At 37.9% G+C, this 26174-nt stretch overlaps 1 protein-coding gene and 3 pseudogenes across 3 annotated transcripts in view; 2 read left to right on the top strand and 2 right to left on the bottom strand.

Annotated features, from left to right (window-relative positions):
* Nucleotides 1-3621: 3621 nt before the first annotated feature.
* Nucleotides 3622-26174, top strand: part of SPIRE1 (spire type actin nucleation factor 1) — a 195359-nt gene continuing 172806 nt past the window's right edge. Inside the window, exons 1-2 of one of the 3 annotated variants that reach the window (XR_005649344.1) lie at nucleotides 3622-4005; nucleotides 21467-21501. Coding sequence is in view for 2 of the 3 variants with exons in the window: in XM_039846272.1 (XP_039702206.1) it covers nucleotides 3696-4005; nucleotides 21467-21501 (345 nt within the window). In the remaining variant the exon portion in view is untranslated. The remainder of the gene's footprint in view (nucleotides 4006-21466; nucleotides 21502-26174) is intronic. The other 2 variants (XM_039846272.1, XM_039846281.1) reach the window with 2 other exon arrangements.
* Nucleotides 5961-7009, bottom strand: LOC120588948 (acidic leucine-rich nuclear phosphoprotein 32 family member A-like; annotated as a pseudogene).
* Nucleotides 8990-9098, bottom strand: LOC120590495 (uncharacterized; annotated as a pseudogene).
* On the top strand, nucleotides 19177-21460 carry LOC120588955 (lysosomal-associated transmembrane protein 4A-like; annotated as a pseudogene).

The raw sequence follows: 26174 nt of genomic DNA, 5'->3' as shown, positions 1-26174 counted from the left end.
ACAAGAGATGAGTTTAAAATTGCACTTAAGACTGTTGGTGGAATTAGCCCCCTTTAAGGAGTGATAATTTACAATGCTTTAATGGGGATGGAGTCATATAGATCACTTTGAAGGTAATTGCTATGGGGAGAGAACCACTATGGTGAAACAAATGCCAATGAATTCACAAGGACCAACTGAGGGAACTGGAGCATCATATCATTCATTTAAAGTATTTAAAACATCAAAAGCTTAATCAATCATATGGGTATGTATAAATTTTAAAGCATCTGCTTTTTATATACTCTGGTGGAATGAGAGTTGAAGTGTGAGGATTTTTTTCTTGCTCTGTGCAAATTTAGAGAGACATTGTAACGTAAGTAGAAAGAGCTGAACTAGTCAGGAGGCCTGGATTCTAGTTCCATCGCTTTCATTTACTAGTCCTATGTTTTGTCATCCGTAAGATGGGGGGTAATAATATCTGACCTTCAAGTTGTATAACTGAAGAAAGCACTTTGAAAGCATAAAATATCACTATAAAATTATAAAGTATTATAATTTGAGGCAATGAACATTTAGGTTAACATTGAAAAAAATATGCTGTTCCATTTTTTTCCTTTTTGGTGCACTTTTCTAGGTGAATGTGCCTCTTAGGAGCAGTTGTCTGAGAGTGTCTGGGATAAGCTTGGGCTGCATAGGCAGATTGTGCTCCCTGAAGGCCATGCTCCCCGAAAGACTCAGAGCAGCTCACCCAACACGTCCAGAGTATGAAGCATGAAGTACATTTATTCTGCAAAAATGATAAGTAAATATACAATAAGAAAAAATCTCAAGGATTCCATTTTTTTAATAAGTACAACAAAATCAATGAAAACTAAAATTATATTCAGAGTAACACATGTCACCCTTTTTCACAGATTTATGGTGCCTTGAAAAAGACTTTAAATGTTGATTTAAATTCTTCAGATGTTTTAACTATATAGAACAATTTTTTAAACGTGATGAAACCACAGAATAAAAACATAAAATCAATGACAGAAATTGGGACAAAATATACTGTACATAAAGGTATTGAATCTTTGAATTAAAAATGAGAAAATGGGAAGGCGCCAAATTATTCCACAGTATTCCCTAACCCCCTTGAGACTCTGTCTACCTCTGATAGCCTTTGAGTTGTCAGAAGTCACTTTCTAAGAGTCTTGTAATAGATGGTGGGACTTATCAAAATTTCAAAAGGTTATGATAATCATATAAAAATTACTGGAATTATACTGTCTTTGTACAAAAAAGTGTCAAGTGTTCAGGTTATATAATGACTAGATTTATAATAGAAGATACTAGTATTCTAAAGATTTACCTTTTATTTTTTCTGCATACAGAAGGAACATCAAACAACATTCTACTTGTCATCTTGCTTAACTTTATTCCATATAAGCTCACAAATGCAATAAGTTTACATAGGAAAGGAAAAAAATGATTCTGAACTTTTCAGAACATTCACAATAGAATTTTTTTCCTTTCTTAAACGATAATTTTTAAAAACAACATTTTGAAAAGAAAAACATAGCACTGAATCACAATGAGGTTATACACAATAGGGCGGCTTTTATGAATTTGTATTCGACAAAAAAAAATGCCCACTTTTTAAAGGTAAGGTTTGGATTTGTTTCCTTTCTTCACTGTACTTCTTTCCTTGTTATCATTGCTTGGAGATTTATTTACTGCCCTATGCCTGGGATAGCAAGTGACTGGCTCAAGGATTCCTCAGTTGATTAATTCGTTTAACTTGTCTTTTGGTGGTAAGGGGGTGGGGTAAGGTAAAGACAAAATGATATTGATTTTTGGCTGTAGCCGTTGAAGTGCAACATGGCAGCAATATCCCATGAGGCCAGAAGATGGTGGTGGTGTTCATAAAAGGAGACCATTTCGCTGTTTTCCTGCACTTCTGAAATTATTTTTAAGCCCTCTGTGTTTTCAAAGACCACACGGGATCTAAACTTAAAATAGCAAATTTTGAAAATGTTTTTCCATATTTTTAATAAAGAGGTTTTATATATCTATATATCTATGCATCCTATTTAGGTCATATAAGGAATTAGACCTCAGGGCTTTGGTGTACGTATGGATAATGCAATTTTACAAATGGGATTATGAAATCAATAACTAAGTGATGGTGTGTTGTTTTCTATCTCTTGTAGTGAAGTTATAATAAGAAGCCTAGGGAGAAGCTTTCTCTCCCCCAACCCCTTTTAATTTTTTACCTGTCTTTTATATTGTTTGGTTTTTCTTCTCCCCACTCCTGCGTGTGTACTGTGGTACCTTAAGCATTAATAATAGACGGTTGTAATTTCTGCTGCAAGATGCAATTGTTGAGAGTGCGATATCTAATACTGTACATAAAAATGCCTTTAAAAGATTAATTGGTTCTTACTATATATTTCTTACTTGGTTAATGCTTTCAACTTCGTAAATTTCTCACACAGGACTAGCGTCAGAGTGGAATGTTACCAAGGAAACTCATTTACCAATGAGTGATTGTTTTATCTAAGGATTATCTGTTTTATTGCATACTTAATGAGTTCAGGGAGACCCGGGAGTATTTCTTTTATTCTCCGGCTAATTGCCCTCAGTTTAATTTTGCCACTTTGATATCACTTCCACATCGTATAAACAGTCTGGGTTAACTGGCCTATGATGACTGTGGTCACTGGAGACATTATCTTACTGAGTTATAGGAACATTACAAACGAATCCGAAAAGATGCTGAAATCGATGTCTGCAAATTATTTACAACATGCTTATATTCCAGGCTCTAACCTATGTATGTCCTTGGGAAAAAGTCATTAAGCAAAACTCATAAAGATTCCTGTCCTCATGGGACTTACACTGAAGTTGGGAGTGGAGGAGGTATTCAGAAATAAACAAGACATCTAAGAAAATTATACAGTATGTTGGTGGCGATAGTTATTCAAAAGAAAAGAGAAAAAAGAAAAAGGCAGAGCAGGGAACAGGGATGAGAATGGGGCGAGGCCCAAGGCAGTACCAAGTCTGCTGGTCAGGAGAAATCATCTAGTTCTGGAGGAGGCGGGTCGGGGGTCCCTGGGTAAGGTCCCAGGGAAGGCCGCAGTGGTAGGCGGGGCGGCCCCGGTAGCCCGAAGCCGGAGCGATTCTACAGACCTTTATCCTTTTAGGAATTTACTCCAGGCTGGGTTCGAGACCCTAATTACACTTTCGGCAAAGCAGTCCTTAAGGGGACAGTGCCATTGACCGCTCTGCACGGGTGGCGACGGCTGAGTGCTGTCAAGGCCACGGCGGGGCAGCCGCTAGACGCCGTGCGCGTGCGGACCCTGGGTAAGCGGCGGCGCGGCCCCGGCACCGAGCGCGCAGCGGGCGCGGGGCGGGACCGGCGGACGCCATCGCGTCGGCACTGACGGGCGGCGGCCGCAACCTGGCTGGGGTCGCTGCGGCGTCCTAGCCCCTTTCGCTCGCCCACAGCCGCCCACAGCCACCCAGGCGCTCGCCTAGTCCCCCGCCTCGTCCCCCGCCTTGTCCCCCGCCTCGTCCCCTGCCTCGTCCCCTGCGGCGGCGCGCGCGGCCGGGTTGGGCGGGGCGGTTCCGGGGAGGAGGGGGCGGCGGCCGCGCGCCGATGCGATGCCCGGGAGCTGAAGAGGCGCCGGCACACGGCGCGGCGGTGGAGCGAGGCGTCCACCCGCGGGATGGCTCAGCCGACCGGCCCGGCGGGCGGCGAGGGGCCGCCGGACCCTGGGGCGGCCGCGGGTGCGGCCGGGGGCCCGCCTGACGCGCTGAGCCTGGAGGAGATCCTGCGGCTCTACAACCAACCCATCAACGAGGAGCAGGCGTGGGCCGTGTGCTACCAGTGCTGCTGCTCCTTGCGCGCCGCGGCCGCCGGCCACCGGCAGCCCCGCCGCCGCGTGCGCTCGGCCGGGCAGATCCACGTCTGGAGGGACGGCGCTGTCACCCTGGCGCCCGCCGCCCGCGACGCGGGAGAGCCACCCTCTACTGCGGGTGAGGCCGCCGCCTGGAGGACCCCCGCCGCAGTCCCCCTTTCCCTCGCCGGCCCCCGGCCCTGCCCTTTCGCCCCGCGACCCCCCATCACCTACGGGAAGACCCTGCCCAAGGCCCCCTTTTCCTGGAAGTCGCCTGGCGCTGGCCCTTCTCCTCCCCGCGACCCCCATCTTACCCGGGAGGATACCTAAGTCCCCCTTTTTCCTGGAAGTCTGGCCCTTTAGCCCCGCGACCCCCCATCACCTACGGGAGGACCCCCGCTGCGGCTCACTTTCCCAACCGGCTCCAGGCCATTGCGTCCCAGAGACCCCCGCCCCCTCCCACGGGAGACCTGGGCCTGGGGCCCACTGGGGAAGGCGGTGCTGGTGTCTTGGCGGAGCGGAGTCCCACGTAGGTCAGAGCTTGGGGTAGGGGGCGGGCAGAGGCACAGAGAGGGGATGTGAGGAGGAAGACGGAGTGTGTCTGGATCGGTCTGGGTCTGCGCCCCACTACAGGGCCGCGGACCTGCTGAGAGTGCTGGTGATTGTATGGACTATTATAGGACATCTTGCCCGTGGCTTGTTCGGGAAATGGTGTGGGTTGGGTCCTTTTGATAAGCTATGCGTGCATACTTAACCTGATTAGTTATTTATTTGTGGTTGTATTTGTGATGTAATAGGTACTATATAAAAGGTTCACATGAGATCTTGTCAAGGATAGTTAATTTTGGTATCAGGAAAATTACACCTTTCGGAATGAGTAGTCCACTAATAGTATTTTTAAAAAATTGACAACAATATTCTTTTGGTTTGGAAATATAAAGAAATCTGAAATAGATTTCTTCTAGTTTGAGAAAAATGGAAGAGCCTAAATAATGATTTTTAGCTCCTGAAAGTTATAAATTAAGTACTATTTACCTGTATATTAAAATTTGTTGTGATGAAAAAACAGGCTTGTAAAGTAAAAATTCGACAGGATGTCAGATAAAATGGATTTTAGGTCATTGTCTAATGTAAATTCTTCCAGATTGTCACCTACACATCAACATATAGCTATGGTCTACTCAAATATTTATTTATGATGAAGAGGATGTTGATAATAGGTTTCTCCTGTCAGTTTTTATCCAATTTGGTTTTTGAGAGGCAAGTCTGTTAAAAATATAGAAAAATAATCCACCCTCACTGTTAGAAAGTTGATAGAAGTGTCAAAATGCTTAAGGTAAAAGATAGAATTCAGAACTTAGTAAAAATGACATTTAATGAAAATCCTTATCTAAATTGATTAAGAACATTAAGATTATGTTGTCAATTCTTTCAATTCCACCAGAACATTATTTATTTTTAGTGTCAGGTAAACAAATTTTATAATTTTTATTTAAAGTCAGTCTTTATGATTCTTTTGAAATTATTTCAAACATTTTTTATAGTTTATTTGATGTGTTTATTGCTTTTAAACTTGGACTTTATATTAATGGGAAATACTTGCAATTATGATTTATCTATAATGTATTATTATGATATGAAAAGATACATTTACAAAATAGAGCAGCCATGCCTTGAGATCTAGTGTTTCAAGGGGAAAATGGTTGTGTTCAACCTGCATCTAGAAGCAGCATTGGTAGTGGATTTCCAGAAGGAACAAACCCCAGTTTACTTGTCTCTTGAACTTAAGCCCTGAAGGATGTAGTTTAAATTATGTTTGTGGACCTACTAGTTGTTGTCAAAGACTGTTGGATTCTGGTGGTAGTTTTTTTGTAAAAAATCAGAACCTTATATTGAAATGAATTATTTTTTGCATTAGTAATATGACTGATAACCTGTTGACCTTAATGTAATATCCTATCTTTATGGAGAGTAGTAGAGTTGTTTCCTGCAGCAGCAGTAATGGACCTGTAATCCATCCTCTTTGTATTTCTGCTCATGACCTCTGCTGCCAGTTGTGGGGAGAGCCCAGTCAAAGTTGTTGATATAGTCTTGGGCATTTTAGGGCCTGTTGATTAAAAATCTTTGGAAAGGTCATACTAAATTATAGTTTGTATTAGACAATTCTTTCCTCCTAGGATTTAAGAGTATTTGCATGGCTGTGAAGGCACAATGTCTTCTGAACATTTTAATCTTGATTCTTTTGTGGGGGGGAGGGGCAGTAAAAATAATATTTTATTCTATACCCTCCTTCCCTTACAACCCCCAGTATGCTTTTCTCCTCTGTTCCCACAGCAATGGTTACAATCAGGAAAAAAATAAGTTTCAAGGGGCAAGATTTGGGGGGGTGGTACCAGTAAAAACTGCCAAATCACAGTAGGAATTTTTCAAAATAGATTATTCCACTAAGCATCATCATCTCCCTCATCTTAAGGTTCTGGTTTTCGCTTCTGACCCCTTTCCTCTTCACCAGGATCATCTTCATCTTCATTGTCTACTTCGTGATTATTGTAACCTTCTTCATCCTCCTCCTTCTCCACTCACATCCTCCTCTTCACCTTCTCTTCCTCATCTTCATCTTCTGTTACCTGAGCATCCTCCTCATATTCTTCCTCATCTTTGTCCTCCTCGTTGTCCTGTAAGCCCTTTATGCCCTCACATCCGAGTCAGGGACCTCCTTGTCATCCTGGTGGAAGCCATCAAGATAGGTGAGTTGCACGAGGAGCTTGAACACATTTTCTCTGGTTACCTTTCAGTTGAAAAGGTCTAAGCTCTTCTAACTTTTCAATGGCTCTCTTGTGCTGAGGTCTTTAATTTTGTTGCCACTTAAATTTAGATGTGTGAGGTTCAGACACTTTTCTGCCAATATTTCCAGACCCCTTTAGATTTCTGTTACTGCTTTGTTAAAGCTTCTCAGATTTAACTTTGGTAAGTTTGCGACTTAGGTAAGGCCTACGTTGACTACTTAACTACAGTTCCTCATATTTATCTATGAGGCCTTCGATTTTGCCTTCATTTGATAGACTGTTGTCCAGGACAAGATCTTTCACATTAGAAGGTACCCTGTTCTCCACCTCTAAATGAATCTATCTGTCTGTGTTCATCTCTCGCACTTTCTCACTGCAGGGGCTCTGGCTCTGGCGGACCTCAGTCAATAAACCCTGAACCCACAGCTTCGTGTTTTAGGACTTGGAAGTCTTAACCAGCTCCTCTTGGTTCTCTAATCTTGATTCTTAAAAACACTTTAATTTGGTCCTGTGAACACTTGTATAAAATTTTTTAAGGAAAAATGGTAATTGTGACTCCTTCGTTCTAAGAAGCACTTTCATTCTAAGAAGCATTTTCATTCTAAGAGGTTTAATGTGATTATGTGTTCTTGGCATTCAACAGCATTTATATTTTCACATGTTATCCATTGACTTATTTTCTAAATGGAAGTTAAGGGAAAGTTAGGTGACTTGCTCAAATTCATACTGGTAACTGAGTCAAATCCAGGTCTTTTAAACTCTACACATTGTAATACTGTGAAATGAAACAGATTTGGTTTGAATACGGATTATGATTTCTCTCCTTCCTAGCTGAGTGTCCTTGAATAAGTTTCTTAAGCTCTGAGTCTAGCCCTCTCATCTGTGAAATGAGAACAGATCACTTTCTTCACATGATTGAAGGTTCAGTGAAATATATGTAAAGTGACTAACTTAAGGCTTGGATTGTAGCAGGTGCTTAGTAAGTTTTAGTACTCTTCCTCTCCAAATCGTCTGGTCCTTTAACACCACCATGGTGCCTCTGGTCCAGCTGTTTGAGACAAATGTCTAGGTCAGAGTTTCTCAACCTTGGCACTATTGACATTTCTGGCTGATAATTCTTTGTTGTGGAGACTGTCTGTGCCTGCACAGGATGTTTAGCAGAATCCCGGTCTCTACCCACTAAATGCCAATACCACCCTCCCACCCCCACCATGACAATAAAAAGTCTCCAGACATAGCCAGATGTTCACTGCAGGGCAAAATCTTTCCCTGTTGCGAGTCACTGGTCTAGCAGATAGATGATGGGTGGTGCCCAGGATTGTGTTCAGTGTGGAGAATGGATTGTGGCTGTTATTCTCAAGCAAGTGAATCTTTCAGCTGGCCACTGTTCCATCTGCTTTTGAGTTGAATGAATGAGTGGTATTGATTCTTACCCCATTTGGTCCAATGGAAAGAAATAGCACCTCATATACTTTCCTGACTTGTTTTGGACTTGAATGTAGTAGTAATTGATTTTAGTTCTTGTTTACTTTAAACAGTATTGATACACCTAGAATATTCACATTCAGTTTGAATTAAGAAATTAGAAATACATTATAAGAAAAGTAGAAAAATGATGAAAGGTATGAGAGACATGTAAATGAGACCAATATTGGAAGAAAACAATGAAGAATGAGTAATTTTATTTAACATTCAGCTATAACTTAGAGCCACATACTAACATGGCCATGAAAACAGTGTGATATAGGACTGAAGGAGCTAAGTTAAAGAAAAAGGAAAAAATAGTTCTTTAGAGGATATCTTAAGAGTTAAAATGATTAGGTTTGAAAGATCTTAAAATGGACAGTAAACTTTATGAAGTATTTCTGTGATGACAGGAGGATATGTTGCTTAGAACCAAGAGGGCTTATGATTTTTCTTAGGAGGCTTAACATTTTTGTTTCCCCAGTGTTTATGTACTTGTCATAATGAGACCTCACTGTTTGGTAAAAGTTTCCTATATACAGGTTGATGAAGTTTTCACATTCACACTGTTAATTAATGAGTTAAAGACTTTCAGGCTCTTGATATGCAAGCTGCTGTTTGTCACCAGTGCGTTTAACTGGCATTTAGAACACGTTTTGGTATACATATTCTTTAGAAAGTAGTCATTAGTGGAATTTAGGTTATATTCCAGGTCTTCACAAGATTAGAACACTTTTTTTTCTGGGATGCCACAAAGAATTAGTAATAACAATAGTATTAGATCTTAGAATCATTACATGGTCTCTGCAGCCTCTTAGGCCATTTTTTTTTTATTTTTTAAAATTTTTATTTTATTTTATTATTATTTTTTAATGCCTACAGCACCTGTTATTCCTTTGTGGTCTCCCATCCAAGTACTAACCAGGCCCGGCCCTGCTTAGCTTCCAAGATTGGGCATGTTCAGGGTGGCATGGCCATAGACCTCTTAGGCCTGTAAAAACCATCTGACTAAAATAACTTCTTTCAGGTTTTGGTTTCAAAATTTTTGATGTACCTTTAGCTTTAGATATATAAAGAACATTAAAAAAAATTGTGACCACAGTTTGATTTAAAATAATCTTAAAATTAGTGATAGATTTTCCTCTGAAGAACAATGAAAGCCTGAGCACATACTAGTAAAGGGATCCCTCGGTATAGGGAACATTTGAACTTTGAGATTTGAAACAAGGATATGATCAGGCAATCTCTGCAAGGTTCATGCTAATTTGGTGGAGGAAATGGTCTTGGAATAATATCTTATTTGATTTCAAAGAGGGTATTTGTGGAAAAGGTTGAAATAATGAAAACATGTTTAAAACATTAAATTTTGTTCTCTCTTCGTATATTTCTTGCATGTTTTCATCCTGATCATTAAATGAAAGGAACACTTGCAGTATATGTGTTATATGTCCAGGGTAGAGGTTGGAGGTGAATGATGGTATTAGGGGTTGATGAAATGCCTTATCAATTACAGTAATAGGTAAGAATTATTCCATTTGAACAGTACATCCAAATTTGTAGAGTTAATTCAATTTTAAAAACATGCATTGAGTTCCTTCTGTTTGTTCAAGTTTCCATAGATGATGTTAAGTGTAAATAGTTCTAGCATTAAAGAAGAGGAAATAAACACAGTGATAAATTGACCATAAAGCTAAGGCAGCTTTAGCTTTAAGACCACTCATTTACATGGGCCCCTGGGAGGGGCTTTAGCAATATGTTTAGATGGTCATTTGCAAAATTAAAATATTTTAGTCGTAAGTTCAGGTTGCTGTCACTTTTAACTCCCGTTGACTCTCCAACATACTTCCACTTGGGTTGGGCTGTGTGGGAATGGCTATATACATTTTGGGAGAAATTTCGGAATAATGCATTTGTGGTTTTGTCTTCTGTATCTGTATTTCTGTCTTCTGCAAAGGAAAACAGTAGAAAGAATTTAGTCATATACAGATATTGATACTTAAGTAAGTTGGGACTCTGTTGGGAAGCCATTAGAGTTTCTAGTCCACTTTAGTAGAAAAAAAATTCATTGATCTACCAGGGACTCTATGTTGATAAGAGATGATAAGTCACTCTACCTTTTTTGTTAGGGCCAAATCACTTTCCTGCATTGTAAGTTCTGTAAACGGCAATCGTTTGCATTCCACTTTCATAATAGTATCATTGGAGCCATATTATATTTCCTGTTTGCTTCCTGTTGGCTAAGTAAAAAAAAAGAGAAAAAATTATCCTCTCCCAGATATTTGTTTAAGACTATGAGGAAGATTATTGCCTGTTGCCAAGTATAATGTTTTTTTTTTTTTGGATAAACTTTATTTCGAAATAATTTTAGATTTCCAGAAAAGTTGGAAACGTCTGCAGAGAGTTCCTGCGTGCCTCTCACCTATTTCACCTAATGTTAACATCTTATGTTACTGTGGTATAGTTGTCAAAACTGAGAAGCCAACATTGGCACATTGGCACATTGCTATTAAACTGCAGATTTCTTTTGGATTTCTCTAGTTTTTCTATTAATGTCTTTTTTCTGTTCCAGAATCCCATCTAGGATCCACCATATTGCATTTAGTCTCCTTAGTCTCTTTTGGTCTGTGGCAGTTTCTCAGACTGTCCTTGTTTCCCATTGCCTTGACAATCTTGAAGAGTACTTATCAGGGGTTTTGTAGACTGTCCTTCCATTTAGGTTTGCCTAATGTTTTCTTGACTAGGCTGGGATTATGCGTCTGGGTGAAGAATACCAGAGAGGGAAAGGACTCCTCTCGTCACATTGGATTAGGACACATGATATCCACATAACACCACTGGTGATGTGAACCGTTTTTGCCAGGTTTCTCCCCTAAAGAGTTACTGTTTTTACCTTTTCTATGCTCTGTTCTTTGGAAGGGCATCACTAGGTCAAGCCTGCATTCAGGAGGAGCCTCTTCCTGGAGGGGTGAATATCTACTTAATATTTGGAATTCTTCTTTAAGGAATATTTGTCCCTTCTCCCCTGTTTCCTTATTTCTTCAGTCATTTATTTATATCAGTCTGGACTCAGGTATATTTTATGCTTTGGTTGTTTTCCATTACTACGTTATTTATTTTGTTGCTCAGATTGTTCCAGCTGTGGCTATTGGGGGCACCTTTAGGTTGGCTCCTGTGTCCTTTGATATGCAGCCACCTTTTTTGTTTTCAAGCACATCCTTGCTTTCTGGCACTAGAAGATGCTTCAAGAGGCTTATTATGTATATTTTCTGCCCCAGCCCTAGAATCAGACATATCTTCAAGGAGCTCAGTGCTGGTACGCTTGTTGTTACTGGGTGGTTTTGTTTTTAATAAAGACGAAAAATTGAAATGTTAAAAGGTTTAGTTATTTTTGGTGTTTAAACTTTGTTAGATTTGGGAAGTATGTCTTGCTGGTATTTGGCTTTTACTGGCATGCCTACCACTGTCTGTATATTCATTTATTCATTCACCAGATCAAGGAACAGAACATTATTAGCATCCCACAAGGCCTGCCTGTGCACCCTTTCAGTCACCAACTATCCCAAGAGTCACCACTGTCATGACTTCTATAAGTTTTGGCTGTATTTGTACTTATAATATAGGCCAAACGGGTATTGTACTACTATCGGATATCTCATTTCTTTCTATGAGCTTTGTGAGTTTGATCCATATTACTGCAGATATATATAGCTTATTCATTTACATTTTAGTATCATATTCCATTGTATGAGTATACTATAATTTGTCCATTTTATTCTAGATGGACTTTAGAGGTTTTAGATCTTACATTTGGTTATCTAGTTATTGGATAAGTATGAGTAATGCTGCTAAGAACATTACTAAACATGTCTTTTGGTGAATAAATGTGGCATTTGTGTTGAGTACACTCCTAAAAGTGGAATTGCTAGTTCATAGTGTTTGTGTATGTTCAGCATTAGCAAATATTGCCAAAGTTTTCCAAAATGATGCATCTCACAAACTTTAAAAATTAAAACCATCTGGCACATTAATATAAATTTAATAAGGATTTGATCAGTGTCATGTATATGGAAAGGCCGTATACCTAATAATAACAGGATTTCTTGATTCATTTTTAGCTTCTGAAAATTAATTCAGATATCTTTGTGTTACTTGTGCTAATGCATTTTTTAAAAAATTGGGTCTATTATCTTTTTCCCTTATATTTTCTACTTTCTCCCCAGCCCAATCTAGTTGGAAGTCAAATTCCTATCTAGTATACTTCCTTGTATTTCTTTTATTTCTGAGAGATACAGATATATATAGAGAGAGTTGACAAGTAGTGTTGGAATGCCACTAACCTTGGCCGTGTCTCCTGGATTTTAGTGAAAATACCATTTTAGAAGAATCCCCTGTTACATGGTTTCATTTGTTGATTTTACCAATATCTGAGTGCCTTGCAAGTGCACTATACTAGATGTTGAAGATAAAAAGAGGAATAAAGTGCATCCGTACGTTCAAGATCACTGGTGCATAAATTAACACAGTAAAGTACAATAATTTCAAAATAATAGAGACATACAGAAAACTATGAGAGCCCAGAGGAGAGAGTGACTGACTTTGCAGGTTTCACAGAGATCTATTTTCTGGATGTTCTGAAGGGTGAGCAATGGGGTGAAAAGAGAAGGGTATGTTAGGCAGAAGCAACAGTAAGTACAAAGGTTTAGAAATGTGGAAGTACTATTCAAAGAACAATAGTACATGGATTGTAGTATGGCAACAACACCTACTTCCCCAAACCAAAAGCAGACACTGCTTACTCAGTCATTGCATTTTGATGCTAAATTTATAAGCAGCTTCAGACTTCTCAATGGGATGCTTCAGGCAGCCACTACCAATTATTTGGAGTTGGCATGTGAGGTTGGACCGGTTTGTCTTCTCTGCAGTGGGCATCCATTGTGCCTGGAGCATAGGATGTGTGTGGGAGTGGTAAAGAATGAGAGAGGCTGGGAAGGTATGTTGGTGGGATCAGATTATGAAGGATTTTCTGTGTTACACCATTGAGTCTGTATTTATAGTCTGTGTAGGCAGTGGAGAACCATATAAGGATTTTAGCAGGAAAATGATGTAAACAGATCACTCTTTTCGTAAAGGTAATTATGAGAGCTTTGTTGAACATGAATTGAACTGGATAAAACAGGGGGCAAAGACACGGTAGGCACTTCATGCTATCATTAGATCTCAGTAGCTTTTAAGTTGCCAAACCACTTAGGAGTAATATAGCTGTTCAGGCAGGAGATGATGGAGGTCTGAATGAGGGCAATAGGAATGGGGAGAAAAAGATTAAGAATAATTTAGGAAATAGAACAGGGGTGAGAAACAGGAAAGAATCTTGGCAGGTTCTCAGACTTCATGCCTGGGTGCCTGCATGGTAGGGAAGACAGGAGGGGCAGGATAGGATGGGAAGATGATGACTTGTACTTGTTGGAAATTAAATTGGCCTGGAAAGAATACTTTTCCTATGGAGTCATGTTGATTTCTACCAATCCTTTGTTCTTCTAGAAGGTTGCAAATCAGCTGTTAATGTCACATGATAACATTGAAGGAACAGTCGGCTGCAGAAGATGTGGTTTTGAGTCTTGGCTCTGACACTTTATCATCACTAAGTTATAACCTCAGGCAAGCCATGTAACCTTTCTGACTCCCTATTTATCTATAAGATGGAAAATATGTGCACCCCTTTTTACAAAATCGTGAGATTCAAATGAAATTTATGTGATGGCATTTTGTCAACTCATACATATTGCGCACACATGTTTTCACTGAGCCAATCTTCCTTTTGTAAAAAAGAAAATATTTCAAGATACTTTGATTCAGGATTGATAAAGAACTTTTAAAACAGTCTTAAATAAATGTTTGGAAGTCCACAAAATAATTCTTGAGGTTGAAACGATCTAAAGTGTCATCCTTCATTCTATTTTTAGATGTTAGTTCCCTTAGGTCTATACTAACTTTTTAGCATGGATTGTAATGGGCTGTGGAGAGTCTAGCGGAATGTCAGGGGAGTTAGTGTTTGACCACCATTTACAATTTTAAATGATTTCCATGTAAATATTATGTATTCTTGAATCTAGCTTTTCTTTCACTTTACCACTTTTAAACCAGTTTGATATTCACTTATTAATAATTTAATTTAGATTCTTTAAATCCTTTGGGGGAGAGAAAGGAGGCTTATTTACATTAATAATAAAAATAATGTAAATATAATTTCCTCCCTAAACTCTTAGAACCAATTTCATTTGAGATCTGTAAGATAACACATAGCTTAGAAACAGTTGGCCTTTTATTGCCTGATGTGTATATAATTAAATTTTTTTGGTGGGGAGTGATTAAAGTTCATTAAAAATTTGACCTTTTGTAATTAATGACATGTCTTCTATTTGTAATTTAAAGAACTTCGTATTTTATTCATTGGTATAATAAACATATATAACTTATGAAGTTTATTACAGAAAGGTAATAAACTTGATTGTATATAGTAAAAGGTTAAACAGCTAAAAATGTGTGCCTATGTAGTTTTTATAATTTAAATCAGATAAGGGGTAAGTAATATATGTGGATAAGTGGCTATGGATGGCAGTTATGGTGCTGTTTCTAAAGGAACTCAAGATTGAGGATGGAAGTACCTGAGATACCTCTCTTGGCAGGGTTCCTCTTGGCTAGGATGGTCTCAAACACGATCAGATGTCAAAGTGGCAAAGGAGATTCTAGGGGGAATACACAGTGGTATGTATGAAATGCATGAAAATAAGAATTCTTCTATTGACAGGAAATACTTGGGATTGGCACTTGCTAGTAGACCTCTTTTTGTGATTTGGCTTGAGAAGATTCCCCTCCAAGTTCTCCTTGTTCTTGAGAACACTGATACAGTGCTGTGATCTCAGTGTATTTTTGAGGTCTCGTGATATTTAAGTACAATTAATGTTCGAATTAATACCACATGGGAAAAATTTTAATTCAAATCCACACTATTTACAGAAAGAACCACAACTTCCATCATCTCATCCTCTGGCATAGGAGTGTCAGAAATGTGGCCTCAGCATTGTCCCTTCTGTCAATGGCAAATGTTGCTTGGTGGTCATGGACACCTCAGAACTTGCCTTCAGAACTTTTCTGAAGGTACTATTCTAGACCGCCGAGAATACCATCCAATTAGAATTGGCACAAGAAAGGGAAGCTTTTTGCTATGTAAGCTTTGAGTTTTGCCAAATTGTGGAAAATAAAAATATTTGAGTTTTGTTGAAAAAAGTTATGCTGAAACAAAATTATTTTTCAGTGGAAACTACTTGACATTTAATGATATTTGTTCTATGAGATGATAACATTTAGTTAAGAATGCTGAATAGAAAGAGAAAAATAACACTAATAATTAAGAAAGCCTATTTTTAAAACTTTCATTTTGGAACGGGATCAATTATAACTTGGTTACTTTATTGCATAGAATAGGTTGGAAGGGTTTGGGATCTGGACCAAACTTACTTCTAGTTTGAGGGGTGGCGGTGATGGTGGAGAGACCTAACTTCATAGAGGGACAGAAACCAGGGATGTCAGTTCTATAAAGCAATCAGCCTCCAAGAAGTCCAGTTACAGGACTCGATCATCTGATGAACAAGCAGAGCCATAAAGGGCAGACCATAGCTGTAGAAAAGAGCCAGTAAGTGATCTGTGCTGGGGAAGTCTGGTAGCTGGTTTTAGTCACTGATGTTAATGGTCCAAGGATTAGACTTTAGGCCTAAGGAAGGTGACTGGCAATAATAAGCCAAGGCTTGCTTGCTTTTTAATCCCCCCCCTTTTTTTTTTAAGATAAAGGATTTATAGGCTATATAGACAGACAGATTAGTTCTTGAAAATAAAGCAGGAGCCCATGTTTCAGAATTGAGATAAACTCGTGATTTATGGCAAAGGTGACTTGAGGCTAAAGATCCTAGGGCTTGGCTTGGGGCACAGAGCGTAAGATGATCTCAAGAAGGGAGAGTCAGGCTCTGAGGAGGGCCAGTATTCTCCTTAGGATTTCTGTCATGACATATTGTTTATGAATGATGAGGTGAATGAATATTTTTTTCCAAGACTGACCTGAAAACCTACCTTGAATCAGTTCATGCTCTTGCTTACTGTTCTCCAGTAGCTTTTCATCATATCTAAACTAGACCCCAAACCCTACTAACCTATTCTCTTTTTACTGCCTTTGAAGGCCTGTATGATCTGTCCCCACCTACCAAATGCTTTCAAGGCCTTACCACACATAGCCTCTTGGTTCTGGAACAGGTCCTTCCCCCAGCTCTGCGGTTAGCTGCTACCCAATTTTAAAGTCCCTATTTAGATGTCGTCTTCTCAAGGAGTCTTCATGCTGAAGTTTCTACTCCAGTGACTGCTAACTACCTTAATTTAAAAGTGTTATTCATCTATATGAACATCTATGAATTCTTTTTTTTTTCAAATTGCCTTAATTTCCATCAAATAGTTATGTGGTTTATCAGAATTTGTGATTTACTGAGATGAGGCCATTTCAGAGAGTATGCTGTATAAGGTCTAATCCTGAACATCCAAGGCTATGACTGGCCCTTCTAGTGTGTGTTCACTGAAATATTCTCCTTAGTAATTTATTGAGCAGGCCTGTTGAATAGAATTATCTAATTATAACATTTAGGATTTAAAATGCCTTCTGAAGATGACAGTGTTGTTTTAGTAGATGATTTCTTTATGACAGATATGTTATACTAAGACTAGTTTCTTAAAGCCTTTCTATAGCAATTTATAGGAAGACATTGGTTTTAGTATTCCCTGGGAGCTTGTCTAATAAATCTTAAGAGTTTATTAGATATTTCAGATTGAGTTAAAAAGAAAGGTCTAAAACACAGCCTTGATTCTTTCACATTATTAAAATGCTCATTCCTTTTGAAAAACACTGAAGTTTTGTCTTGCTATGTATCATCCCTCTACCTTATATATAAATCCTTTGATAATGTTGAAATATTTTGAAACTTAATGTTTAAATACCATTTCAGATATGTCCTTTTACATCATCAGATAGTTAATCTAATAAAAATCAATAAAAACCTAATAAAATAAGTCAATAAAGTTATTGGAAGAACTAATTCACTGCATTAAATAATCTAAAATCTTGATTAGGCCTACCATTGGCTTAGGTTACTGGAATTGTAAAAAGGGAAGTCATGGGATTTTAGAGTTTAGAAGGATTCCTTAGGTCAGGTTCTACAAAGAGAGGTAGCCAATCTGAAGAAAGACTCAAAAGTTGTCAAATTAAAATCCCTTGGTGCTATACTAGCAGTTTCTAACTGTTAATTCAAGGAATGCATTTCCCCATTTTCCCATATAATAAATGATAGGTAGCTGGGACAGCACCCATGCAATCCCCCCCACTAGCCCCAGTGACCGACCCCTGCAAGTGGGAATGCAGGATCGGGGTAACCACAGCTACACCCACACTCGTGATAGGGGGTCAGGAGCCTTGGAGTCTCCTTCTCACTCTGCCATTTTGTGCAAGTCATTTGACTCCTCAGGCTCAGATTACTCATCTCTATAAAATTAGTGGGTTGAGCAAGATCATTTCCAAGGTTCTTTTAAGCTCTGCTGTCATGTAATTGGAATTTTCTGATTCCTGGGTCAAAGTCTGGGCAGGGATTTGGGTGGCAGGGTAGCATAGGTGGACAGGCACTTCATACTTAACTGCCTTCCCATATTTCCATGATTTAGTCACCAGTTCAAATTGAATAACCAAAAGTGGTTGTGTGATCTCACAATAAGTTTTGGTATTCTTATAGGAAAGCATTTTCAGTTTTATCATGGGGGTCGTTGAAAAAATCTTGTTTCTAGTACTTGTGCCCTTTTGATACCACTCTATCATTCTTTGAGCACTTCAGTAATTTCTGATGCAGACAGATGTTCCAGTTTACCTTAAAATTTCCCTGGAAAATTACTGTACAGTGTCCCAGCCCTGGAGTCAGCCAGTTTCCTAAGGAGTCCTGGTTCCTTTAAAGAGGAATGGGCCATGTGTACCCTTGCAAAATGGGTTGTTTTGCTTCTCCCTCTTTTGGAGGGGAGAGCTAGGAAATATGTTTTTTTGAAGTTGTGTAATACCTCTAGTTCTAATTTACCACCGCAGTGCTCTTCCTCTTTCTCACATTAGGTTTGTATAGTCCTCCCTCAGTTGATGATTCCCAAAATATCTCTGTATTTACTTATTTTTCCAGTGCTACAATAAATACAAAATAGTTTCAGAATTTTCACCAACATTACTATCAATAACAAACCTACATAAAATTCTAAATTTCTTTGTAATTCTCCTTACCTTAAGAATAGATCAAACTGAAGATGTATATCCGTCTACTCTCAAAGAGGTTACTGTCTGTTGTAGCTTGTCTTGATACCATATTTTTCCCTTCCTCCCTCCCTTCCTCCTGTACACAGTAGATACTCAGTAAATGTTTGCTGAGAGGTAGTCTGTGCCCTTCTTTGAGCTATTCCTGTTGACAGTACTTTCCTAAGTTAAATTAATTACCATTTCTATAGGAGTCAAGTATAATTGATCTACCAAAAACACTAATATTTTGAGCAGTCATATATATATAAATAAAAGGATATCTAATATATATAACTTTATAATGTATCTTTTATAGCAATAAATAAGTTACATATAAAACCCTAGTGCATAAACCCATATATTATTAAACTCATTTTACCTATATATTCATGTAATCTTTAATTATCTCATATATCATTTTTAATTCACAGAACCTGAGGGTCCTTTTTTTCTGGTCTCAATTTCAACCAGTATTTCACATTAAGATCATTAGGTCATCAGAAATTGTGTGTTTCAACTGTATTTTTCACTTGAAGATGTGAGAGGCATATGAAAAACATGATTTTTTTTTTGGTGGTATCATCATAGACTCTAAGGTGTGTAAATTCTAGTTAAGCACCAAAAAAAAAATCACAGACTGATAGAACAACCACTGTGGGCTAGGTGCGGGGCGGTGGGCGGGGAGGGTAGTAAGCTGGGGAGAGGAAGGAGATAGAGGGAAGCTAATGTTGGTGGAGGGAAAGAGATGGGAGGGAGTAAATGTGTATTTGAACTTAGTACAATGAAATTTGAGAAGTATAAACTGGGGAAATTATAATTTTTAGTATTTTATTTTTGTTAAAACTAACAAATGAATCTCCTTTAAAATAGCTGGTATTTTTTTTTTTTAAAGTATGTTTTAATCACCCAAATTGACAGAAATATGTAACTACATTTTCCTTGGTATTATGTCTCAGTGATGAAGAGAAAATATTAATGTTGGTACAGGCAAATATTGTTTAGTTATTCTTTAGGGGATCATCTATTGGAAGAATTTCTAGATTATATGTTTTCGTGTAGTATTATGTTAAAAACAGTCATCATATATTAAAGAAAATAGGAACTGGGAACATTTCTGTTTTCATTGATTTGATCACTGTACCTTTAAATTGGAACTATATTTGGGGAAAGCTTGAGTCTTTTAAAGATTTTTAAAGATATTTCAGAGTATTTAAAAGGTACTTTAAAAAAGTATTTTAAGATATTTTAAAAAGATTTAGATTTTTAAAGCATTTTTATTTTACTTTCATTTGTACATATGCATATTAAATATGTGTACGTGTTTCAGATCTTATTACGATTAAGCATATTCTTCCCATCTTTTTCTGTATTATTTTCTTATGAGCCTATGTAAACTTAAATCTCTAAACACAGCCTTCTAGACTATTTGGTCGTTTCAGCACCTTTTATCTGCATAGATTTTTCATAAATGTAGCCATGGCCAGAGTATCTCAAATATTTTTATCAATGATAAAAAAGCGAAAATTGATTCAGTGCGTAGAAGGAGCTGGCTGGGGCCTGGGTTGAGGGCAGGCTGGAAGAAGCATGTTTATTTGGTTTTGGACACTGTAACAGAGCTATTTGGGTTCAGCTGCTGGTCAAAAAGCCTTTGTGGGTCGGACCAAGAACAAGGCCGGAGAGATTCCCAATGGAGTCCATGACATGCAAGCAGAATCTCAGTGACCAGTTCTACAACACCAGGTGCTGCAGCTCTTGCCATGTCTATACTGAGTCTATCATCCTGGGGACCTGGTACATGATGGTAAACCAATTGATGGCAATTTTGCTGACTATGGAGGTAACTCATCCAAACTCAATGCCAGCTGCCAACAGTCAGTATTGAGTCACTGGCAGTTGTTATTTGAGAGAATGGCTGATAATGCCTGTGGGTTTTTTTTTTTTTTTTGCTGTCTCAGTTCTTATGTTTATAAATCAGTTCAAAGCTGGTACATGGAGCAATTTCTTATCAGGTGGGTTAGCTTTTACTGTTCTTTTACCAGCTTTTTGACTTCGTTCTCAGTTGCCTGGTTGCTGTTAGTTCTTTCACTTATTTGCCAAGAATCAAAGAATATCTGGATCAATTACCTGATATTCCTTATAAAGATGACCTCTTGGCATTGAACTCTATCTGCCTCCCGTTCATTGTTCTTGTGTTTGCCTTATTCATAGTTTTTAAGGCTTTCTAATTAACTGTGTTTGGAACTGCTATAAACACATTGACTACAGAAACATGCCAAAGATTACGTACTCTGCTTTTGAAGCACCTCCACGTTATGTTTTACCAATCTATGAAATGGCAGCGAAGATGCCTGAAAAAAGAACCTTCACCTCCTTACATGCTTGCTTGAAGAAATTCTGCCCTTGTCATAAACCCTATACCAGCTTTTTGTCTTTTTTTTATTTTACAGAATGCAGCAATACAGGGCTCTTCAAACTTGTTTGATATAAACTACATTTTTCTTTGTTTAAGCATTTTCAAATACTAACAAGCTTTTGAACATCTATTAAAAGTCAGGGTTTTGTTTTTGTTTTTGTTTTTGGTTAACTCTAACAGTTTAGTAGTTTTTAAAGACAGTCTAGGTTAAGCAAGAGCAAAGTGCCATTTTTTGCCTTTAATGGGGCGGGGGTGGGAACAGGGTATTGTCTATACTTTTTTCCTTAACTTTGCACTTTCTTTATGTAATAGTTCTCGTTTTGGTTATTTGCTGCCCTAGTTACTTTTAGGAAGGATGAATGAAATATTCAGGGTAAGCGAGTTGGGTATAAGATCTGAAGTTTTCAGCTATGAAAACAGGAAAAATATATAACATTTTAACTTAACTGTGGAAGATGATGGTTGCATATTTCTAATTTGTATGTGTTTCCATCTTTGTGATAAGATGGTTTAATAAATCTCTTAAAATTAAAAAGAGGTTAAAATCCTTTGAATTAACTTTTTGTATTTTTTATTACAGGTAAATTGGGATATTCACATTGTACAGAAACAGAGGTAAGAGAAATGCTCAAATATTTCTTAGTAAAGCAGCTTCGCAGCCCTACATAGACTACTTTTGAGTACTGAACTATGTCGCTGTGGGTTTTTAGTGTTCTGATAAGACTGTGTTGAGAGCAGGTATATATATATCTTTTATATTTAGGAAGTGTAAAATGTGAGGAATAGTCAGTTACCTCATCCATATTTTTAAAATATCAGGATGTGTTATAAGATTAACTTAATTATATTTTAAATTTTTTCTCATTATTTGTAAAGTTGAGTCAGCTAAGATTCAGTTTAAGTTCATTTTTTTCATAATCCAATCTAATGTGTCATGACAAAGAAATCATTTAAATATGTTTGACTCTTATGAAGCTATCTTGGTGTAGGAAAAAATAGGGACTTGGAAACAGTGTTTTAGTGAGATTAATAAATGAATTAATTGCTTTGTTATTTGTATAAGTAGGATTATTAATTTTTAACAATATAATTCAAAATTCTGATTGTGAAATTCCTGTGTTCCTTGCAGGAATTTCAAGGATAACACTGAAATATGAGGGCAGCATCCATGAATTACATATCTGTGGTGTTCTTTTTAGGAGCTGTTGTATTATCCTTACATGGAGTGTCTTAGATCTTTTGTTAATGGCAATGCCTAATTAAGGATTTGAGAAGTTATTTTTCTAATTTTATAATACATCTATATGTTGATGCAGGTGTTAGTAAATTTTAACTGTCACTTTAGTAAAATGCAAGGTCCCTAAGGGATTATATTGTATAATAAACAAAAATAATTTATTAGTTTTTGCATTCAGAAATAATACAATTTATTTTCGTATTTTCTATAGAGATAATTTTGCCAAATTCGCTCTAAAAATAGGCAAGAACTTAATATTTTTATATTGCAAAGATTTTTGGTGTACTGTTCAATATGATATGAAAGTGAGATTTGATTTGAGTTAAAAGATATAAATTCTATCTATGGCTTCTGGCGTGCATTTTTTAGCTTTATGATTTTGAGTAAGTAATTTTTTCTCTCAGAACTTTAGCTTTCTTATCTATAAAGTGTTAATGATAGTCCTTGTTAACCTCATGGGTTGGGAAATTTTGAAGGGAATATGTATGTGTAAATGTTTTATAAATTCTAATGACACTATTATATATATATCGAGATGGTAAAATACATTCAGCATTCATCTGCAATTAGCTAACGAAATGTGAAGGTGAGGATTTTACATACAAGGCATATCATAAGTCTCATTATTCTGTCTTAGGTTGTATTACCATAAAATCAAAACAAGTACTGAACAACATTTTAACGTTTTGTTCAATACTTGCTTTGTATAGAAGTGTCACTTCATTTTATCTCCTGATTATCTTTCAGCCTTACCCTTTGATCCATAATTTACTTTGGTCACCAAAAGAATTGGAACCTAAACAGAACTCTCTTCTAGAATTTTTTTTCCTATAACTATTTGAAAAGGAAAATCACAAGAAAATAAAAATTTCAATCTGATATTTAGTTTACAAAATAGGTTCGGGGTATTTTCTAGGGGTAACAGTGGTGGTCATCTCTGGGAAAGAGATTGGGATTATGAATGGTGATTTATTTATATTGTTTTTATTTTTAAAAAATGAGAATGTCTGTGTACTTTGGTAATTAAAATAATAAAAAGGTAGTGCAGTGGAAGCAGTGAGAACTTTTTCAAGAAGTTTGATGACTTGAGAGGAGGAGGAGAGAGCTTGAGTAGGAAGTTTTGTTTTGTTTCAATTTTGTTTTTTGAGATTAGGGAAGTCTATCCATTTGGTGGTGGTAGTAAGCGAGCCAGGAGAGAGTGAGACTGGAGTACAGATTAGGGAGTAGATATTTGCTGAAATCAGATTACATCTAGAAGGTGGCTTGACTAGAGCAGTGGTTCTCCAAGGGCTGTGGGAGGACTTGGGGGGCGGGGACGGGGTTCCTGACATCCTTTCGAGATCACACTATTTTCAAAGTAATACCAAGATATTATTTGCTCTTTTACTTTCATTGTCTTGAGAGTGTACTGGGGAGTTTTTAGAGGCTACATGACAGCGAGCCTGTGAGTGTCATTCTAGACTGCAGAAACAGATATGAGATCTAGCTGGCTTTTATTAAGCATGATCTTCAAGAATTTTGCAAAAATGTGAAATGGTACCATCTCTATCACCTTTTTTTTCTTGAAATTTTTTAAAATTTAGTTTCAAGTATATAATACATTGGTTAGACATCTATATTGTTCATAAAATGATCCCCACAATTGCACCCTCCCTCCCCTGACCTTCCACCTAGCCATCGTATTAATGCTAACTGCATTCTCCATCCCCATGACCATCCATCAGCTACTAATTTGTACTTCTTTAGCCCTTTACCCCATTCTCCCATTCCCCCAAACCCCCTTCCCCTCTGTCCGACATCAAATTGTCCACTATATTTGTGAGACTGTTTTTGATTAGTTTGTTCTTTTTATTCCTTAGATTTCACATATAAGTGAAATCATACAGTGTTTATCTTTCTCTGTCTGACTTAAATACCTACTAGGTTCATCAAATCAATATCTTTTTCCATCCTCTTCCTTTTCATATGTAGGAATCTAGTTTTCTTATCCTTCAGTTACTCTATCTTTTGGTTGGAGCACTTAATTCTTTTCCATTTAAGGTACTTATTGATAGGAATGTAGTTGTTACCATTCTTTATTCCTATTTTTGATATGTTTTTTCTTCTTAAAGAAGTCCTTCCAACATTTCTTGTAATACTGGCTTGGTGTTGATAAATTCCTTTAGCTTATTTTTGCCTGGGAAGCTCTTTATTTGTCCTTCAACTCTAAATGGTAGATTTGCTGGATAAAGTATTCTTGGTTGTAGATGCTGGGTCTTCATCACATCAAATATTTTGTGTCAAGCCCTTCTGTCCTGCGTAGTTTCTTTTGAGAAATCAGCTGCCAGTCTTACGGGTGCTCCTTGTAGGTAACTAACTACTTTTCTCTTGCTGCTTTTAAGATTCTCTCTTTATATTTAACCTTTGACATTTTAATTATGATGTGTCTTGGTGTGGGCCTCTTTGGACCCCTGATTTTTGGAATTCTTTGAGTTTCCTGGGGTCTATTCACCAGATTAGGGAAGTTTTCAATCATTATTTCTTCAAACAACTGTTCAGTGTCTTGATTTTCTTCAGTTACACCAATCAGATGAATATTTGGAGCCTTAATAGTGTCCCATATCCTCCTTAAATTATTTTTATAGTCTTGGCATCTTTTTTCTTGCCATTCTGATTGTGTGTCCTGATTGGCTTTCCTGTCCTCTAGATAGGGCATTTGATCCTCTTCTTTATTCACTTTGCTTATTTCTTTGTTTACTCCATTTAATATATTTATCATCTTAGATAATGTCTTCTTCATTTCTGACTGGTTCCCTTTTATAATTTCCATTTCCATTTTTATGTTTTTTATCTCTTTGTTGAAGTTCTCACTGAATTTATCTCCACTTCCCAAAAGTTCATTGAGCATCTATATAACCAGTGTTTTGAACTCTGCATCTGTTAGATTACCTGACTCCATTATATCTGGGTCTCGTTCTGCTTTCTCATATGGTTTCTGCTTCTTTGTCTTCCTATCTTGGCTGCCTTTCCATGTCTGTTTCTATGTACTAAGCGAAGCTCTTAAGTCTCCGGTCTTAGTGTGGATTTCTGAAGTAGGTGTCCAGTGGCACAATCTTGAGAGAGGTTCAGCTGCAGGCCAGATTTAGCCCACGTCTCTGCCCCTCCGGGGCCACTTGTTAAGATTCAGCATGCAATCCACATATGCTGTGCTTATAGTTGCCTCAAAAGGCCACAGTAGAAACCAAGGCCAGTTGCCTCCAGTGTGAGTCTAGGTGCTGCTCAGCAAGGAGCACCTGACTCTCTGTGGACACACCTGGATGTGGCTTGAGTGGGGCCAAGAGTTGGGGGAGGCAGAGTTTCAGGGCATCCTGGACTGAGCGACCTCTGTTATCCAGTTTGATGACATCACGGCTATCACTGTTGGGGTAGCATTACGTCCTCGCTGGGAGAGGGGAAGACTCAACAGGGAACAATGGATACCACCGGCATTTCTGCACAGAGCGAATCTCACCTTGGCCTGCCCTCTGACAATGTCTCTCTGTAAGTCTCTGGTTTCCCCTTTGCACAGCTGAATCGGCACTGGTGCTCAGAGCAAGGAGGTCCATCACCGTGAAAATCGCGGACGTAGCCCCTTTAAGAGGCTTCTGCAGCTGCCGCTGCTGCAGCCTCTGTCTCACTCAGTCGTTTGGACTGGCAGCCCTGTGTCCTTGCTCCATCCTACCTTCTGCCATTGCAGGGTGATTTCTTGTATTTCTCCCTAGTTGTATGACTTGTTCATCTAGATCCCAGGCGATTTTTCCTTGTTGCTGCTCCTTGTTTCCATCACAACTTTGATTTGGTCGCCAGGGAGATGAATAGAGCCTCTATCACCTACAGCATTTTTTTCCTCATCACTTTTTTTTTAACAGTTTTTTTTCCATAAAAATGTTACCGATATTAACATGTTTAGTATTATTTTTTAATAATTTATAATACAGTATATGTTGATATGTTATAGTTCACATAAACAAAAGTTCATTGGACTCCTCAGTAACTTTTTGGGATGTAAAAGCATCCTAAAAATTAAAAGATT

Source organism: Pteropus medius, unplaced genomic scaffold, assembly GCF_902729225.1.
Source record: "Pteropus medius unplaced genomic scaffold, Ma_sr-lr_union100, whole genome shotgun sequence".
NCBI classification, from domain to species: domain Eukaryota; kingdom Metazoa; phylum Chordata; class Mammalia; order Chiroptera; family Pteropodidae; genus Pteropus; species Pteropus medius.
This window is presented reverse-complemented; position numbering and strand designations above follow the sequence as displayed.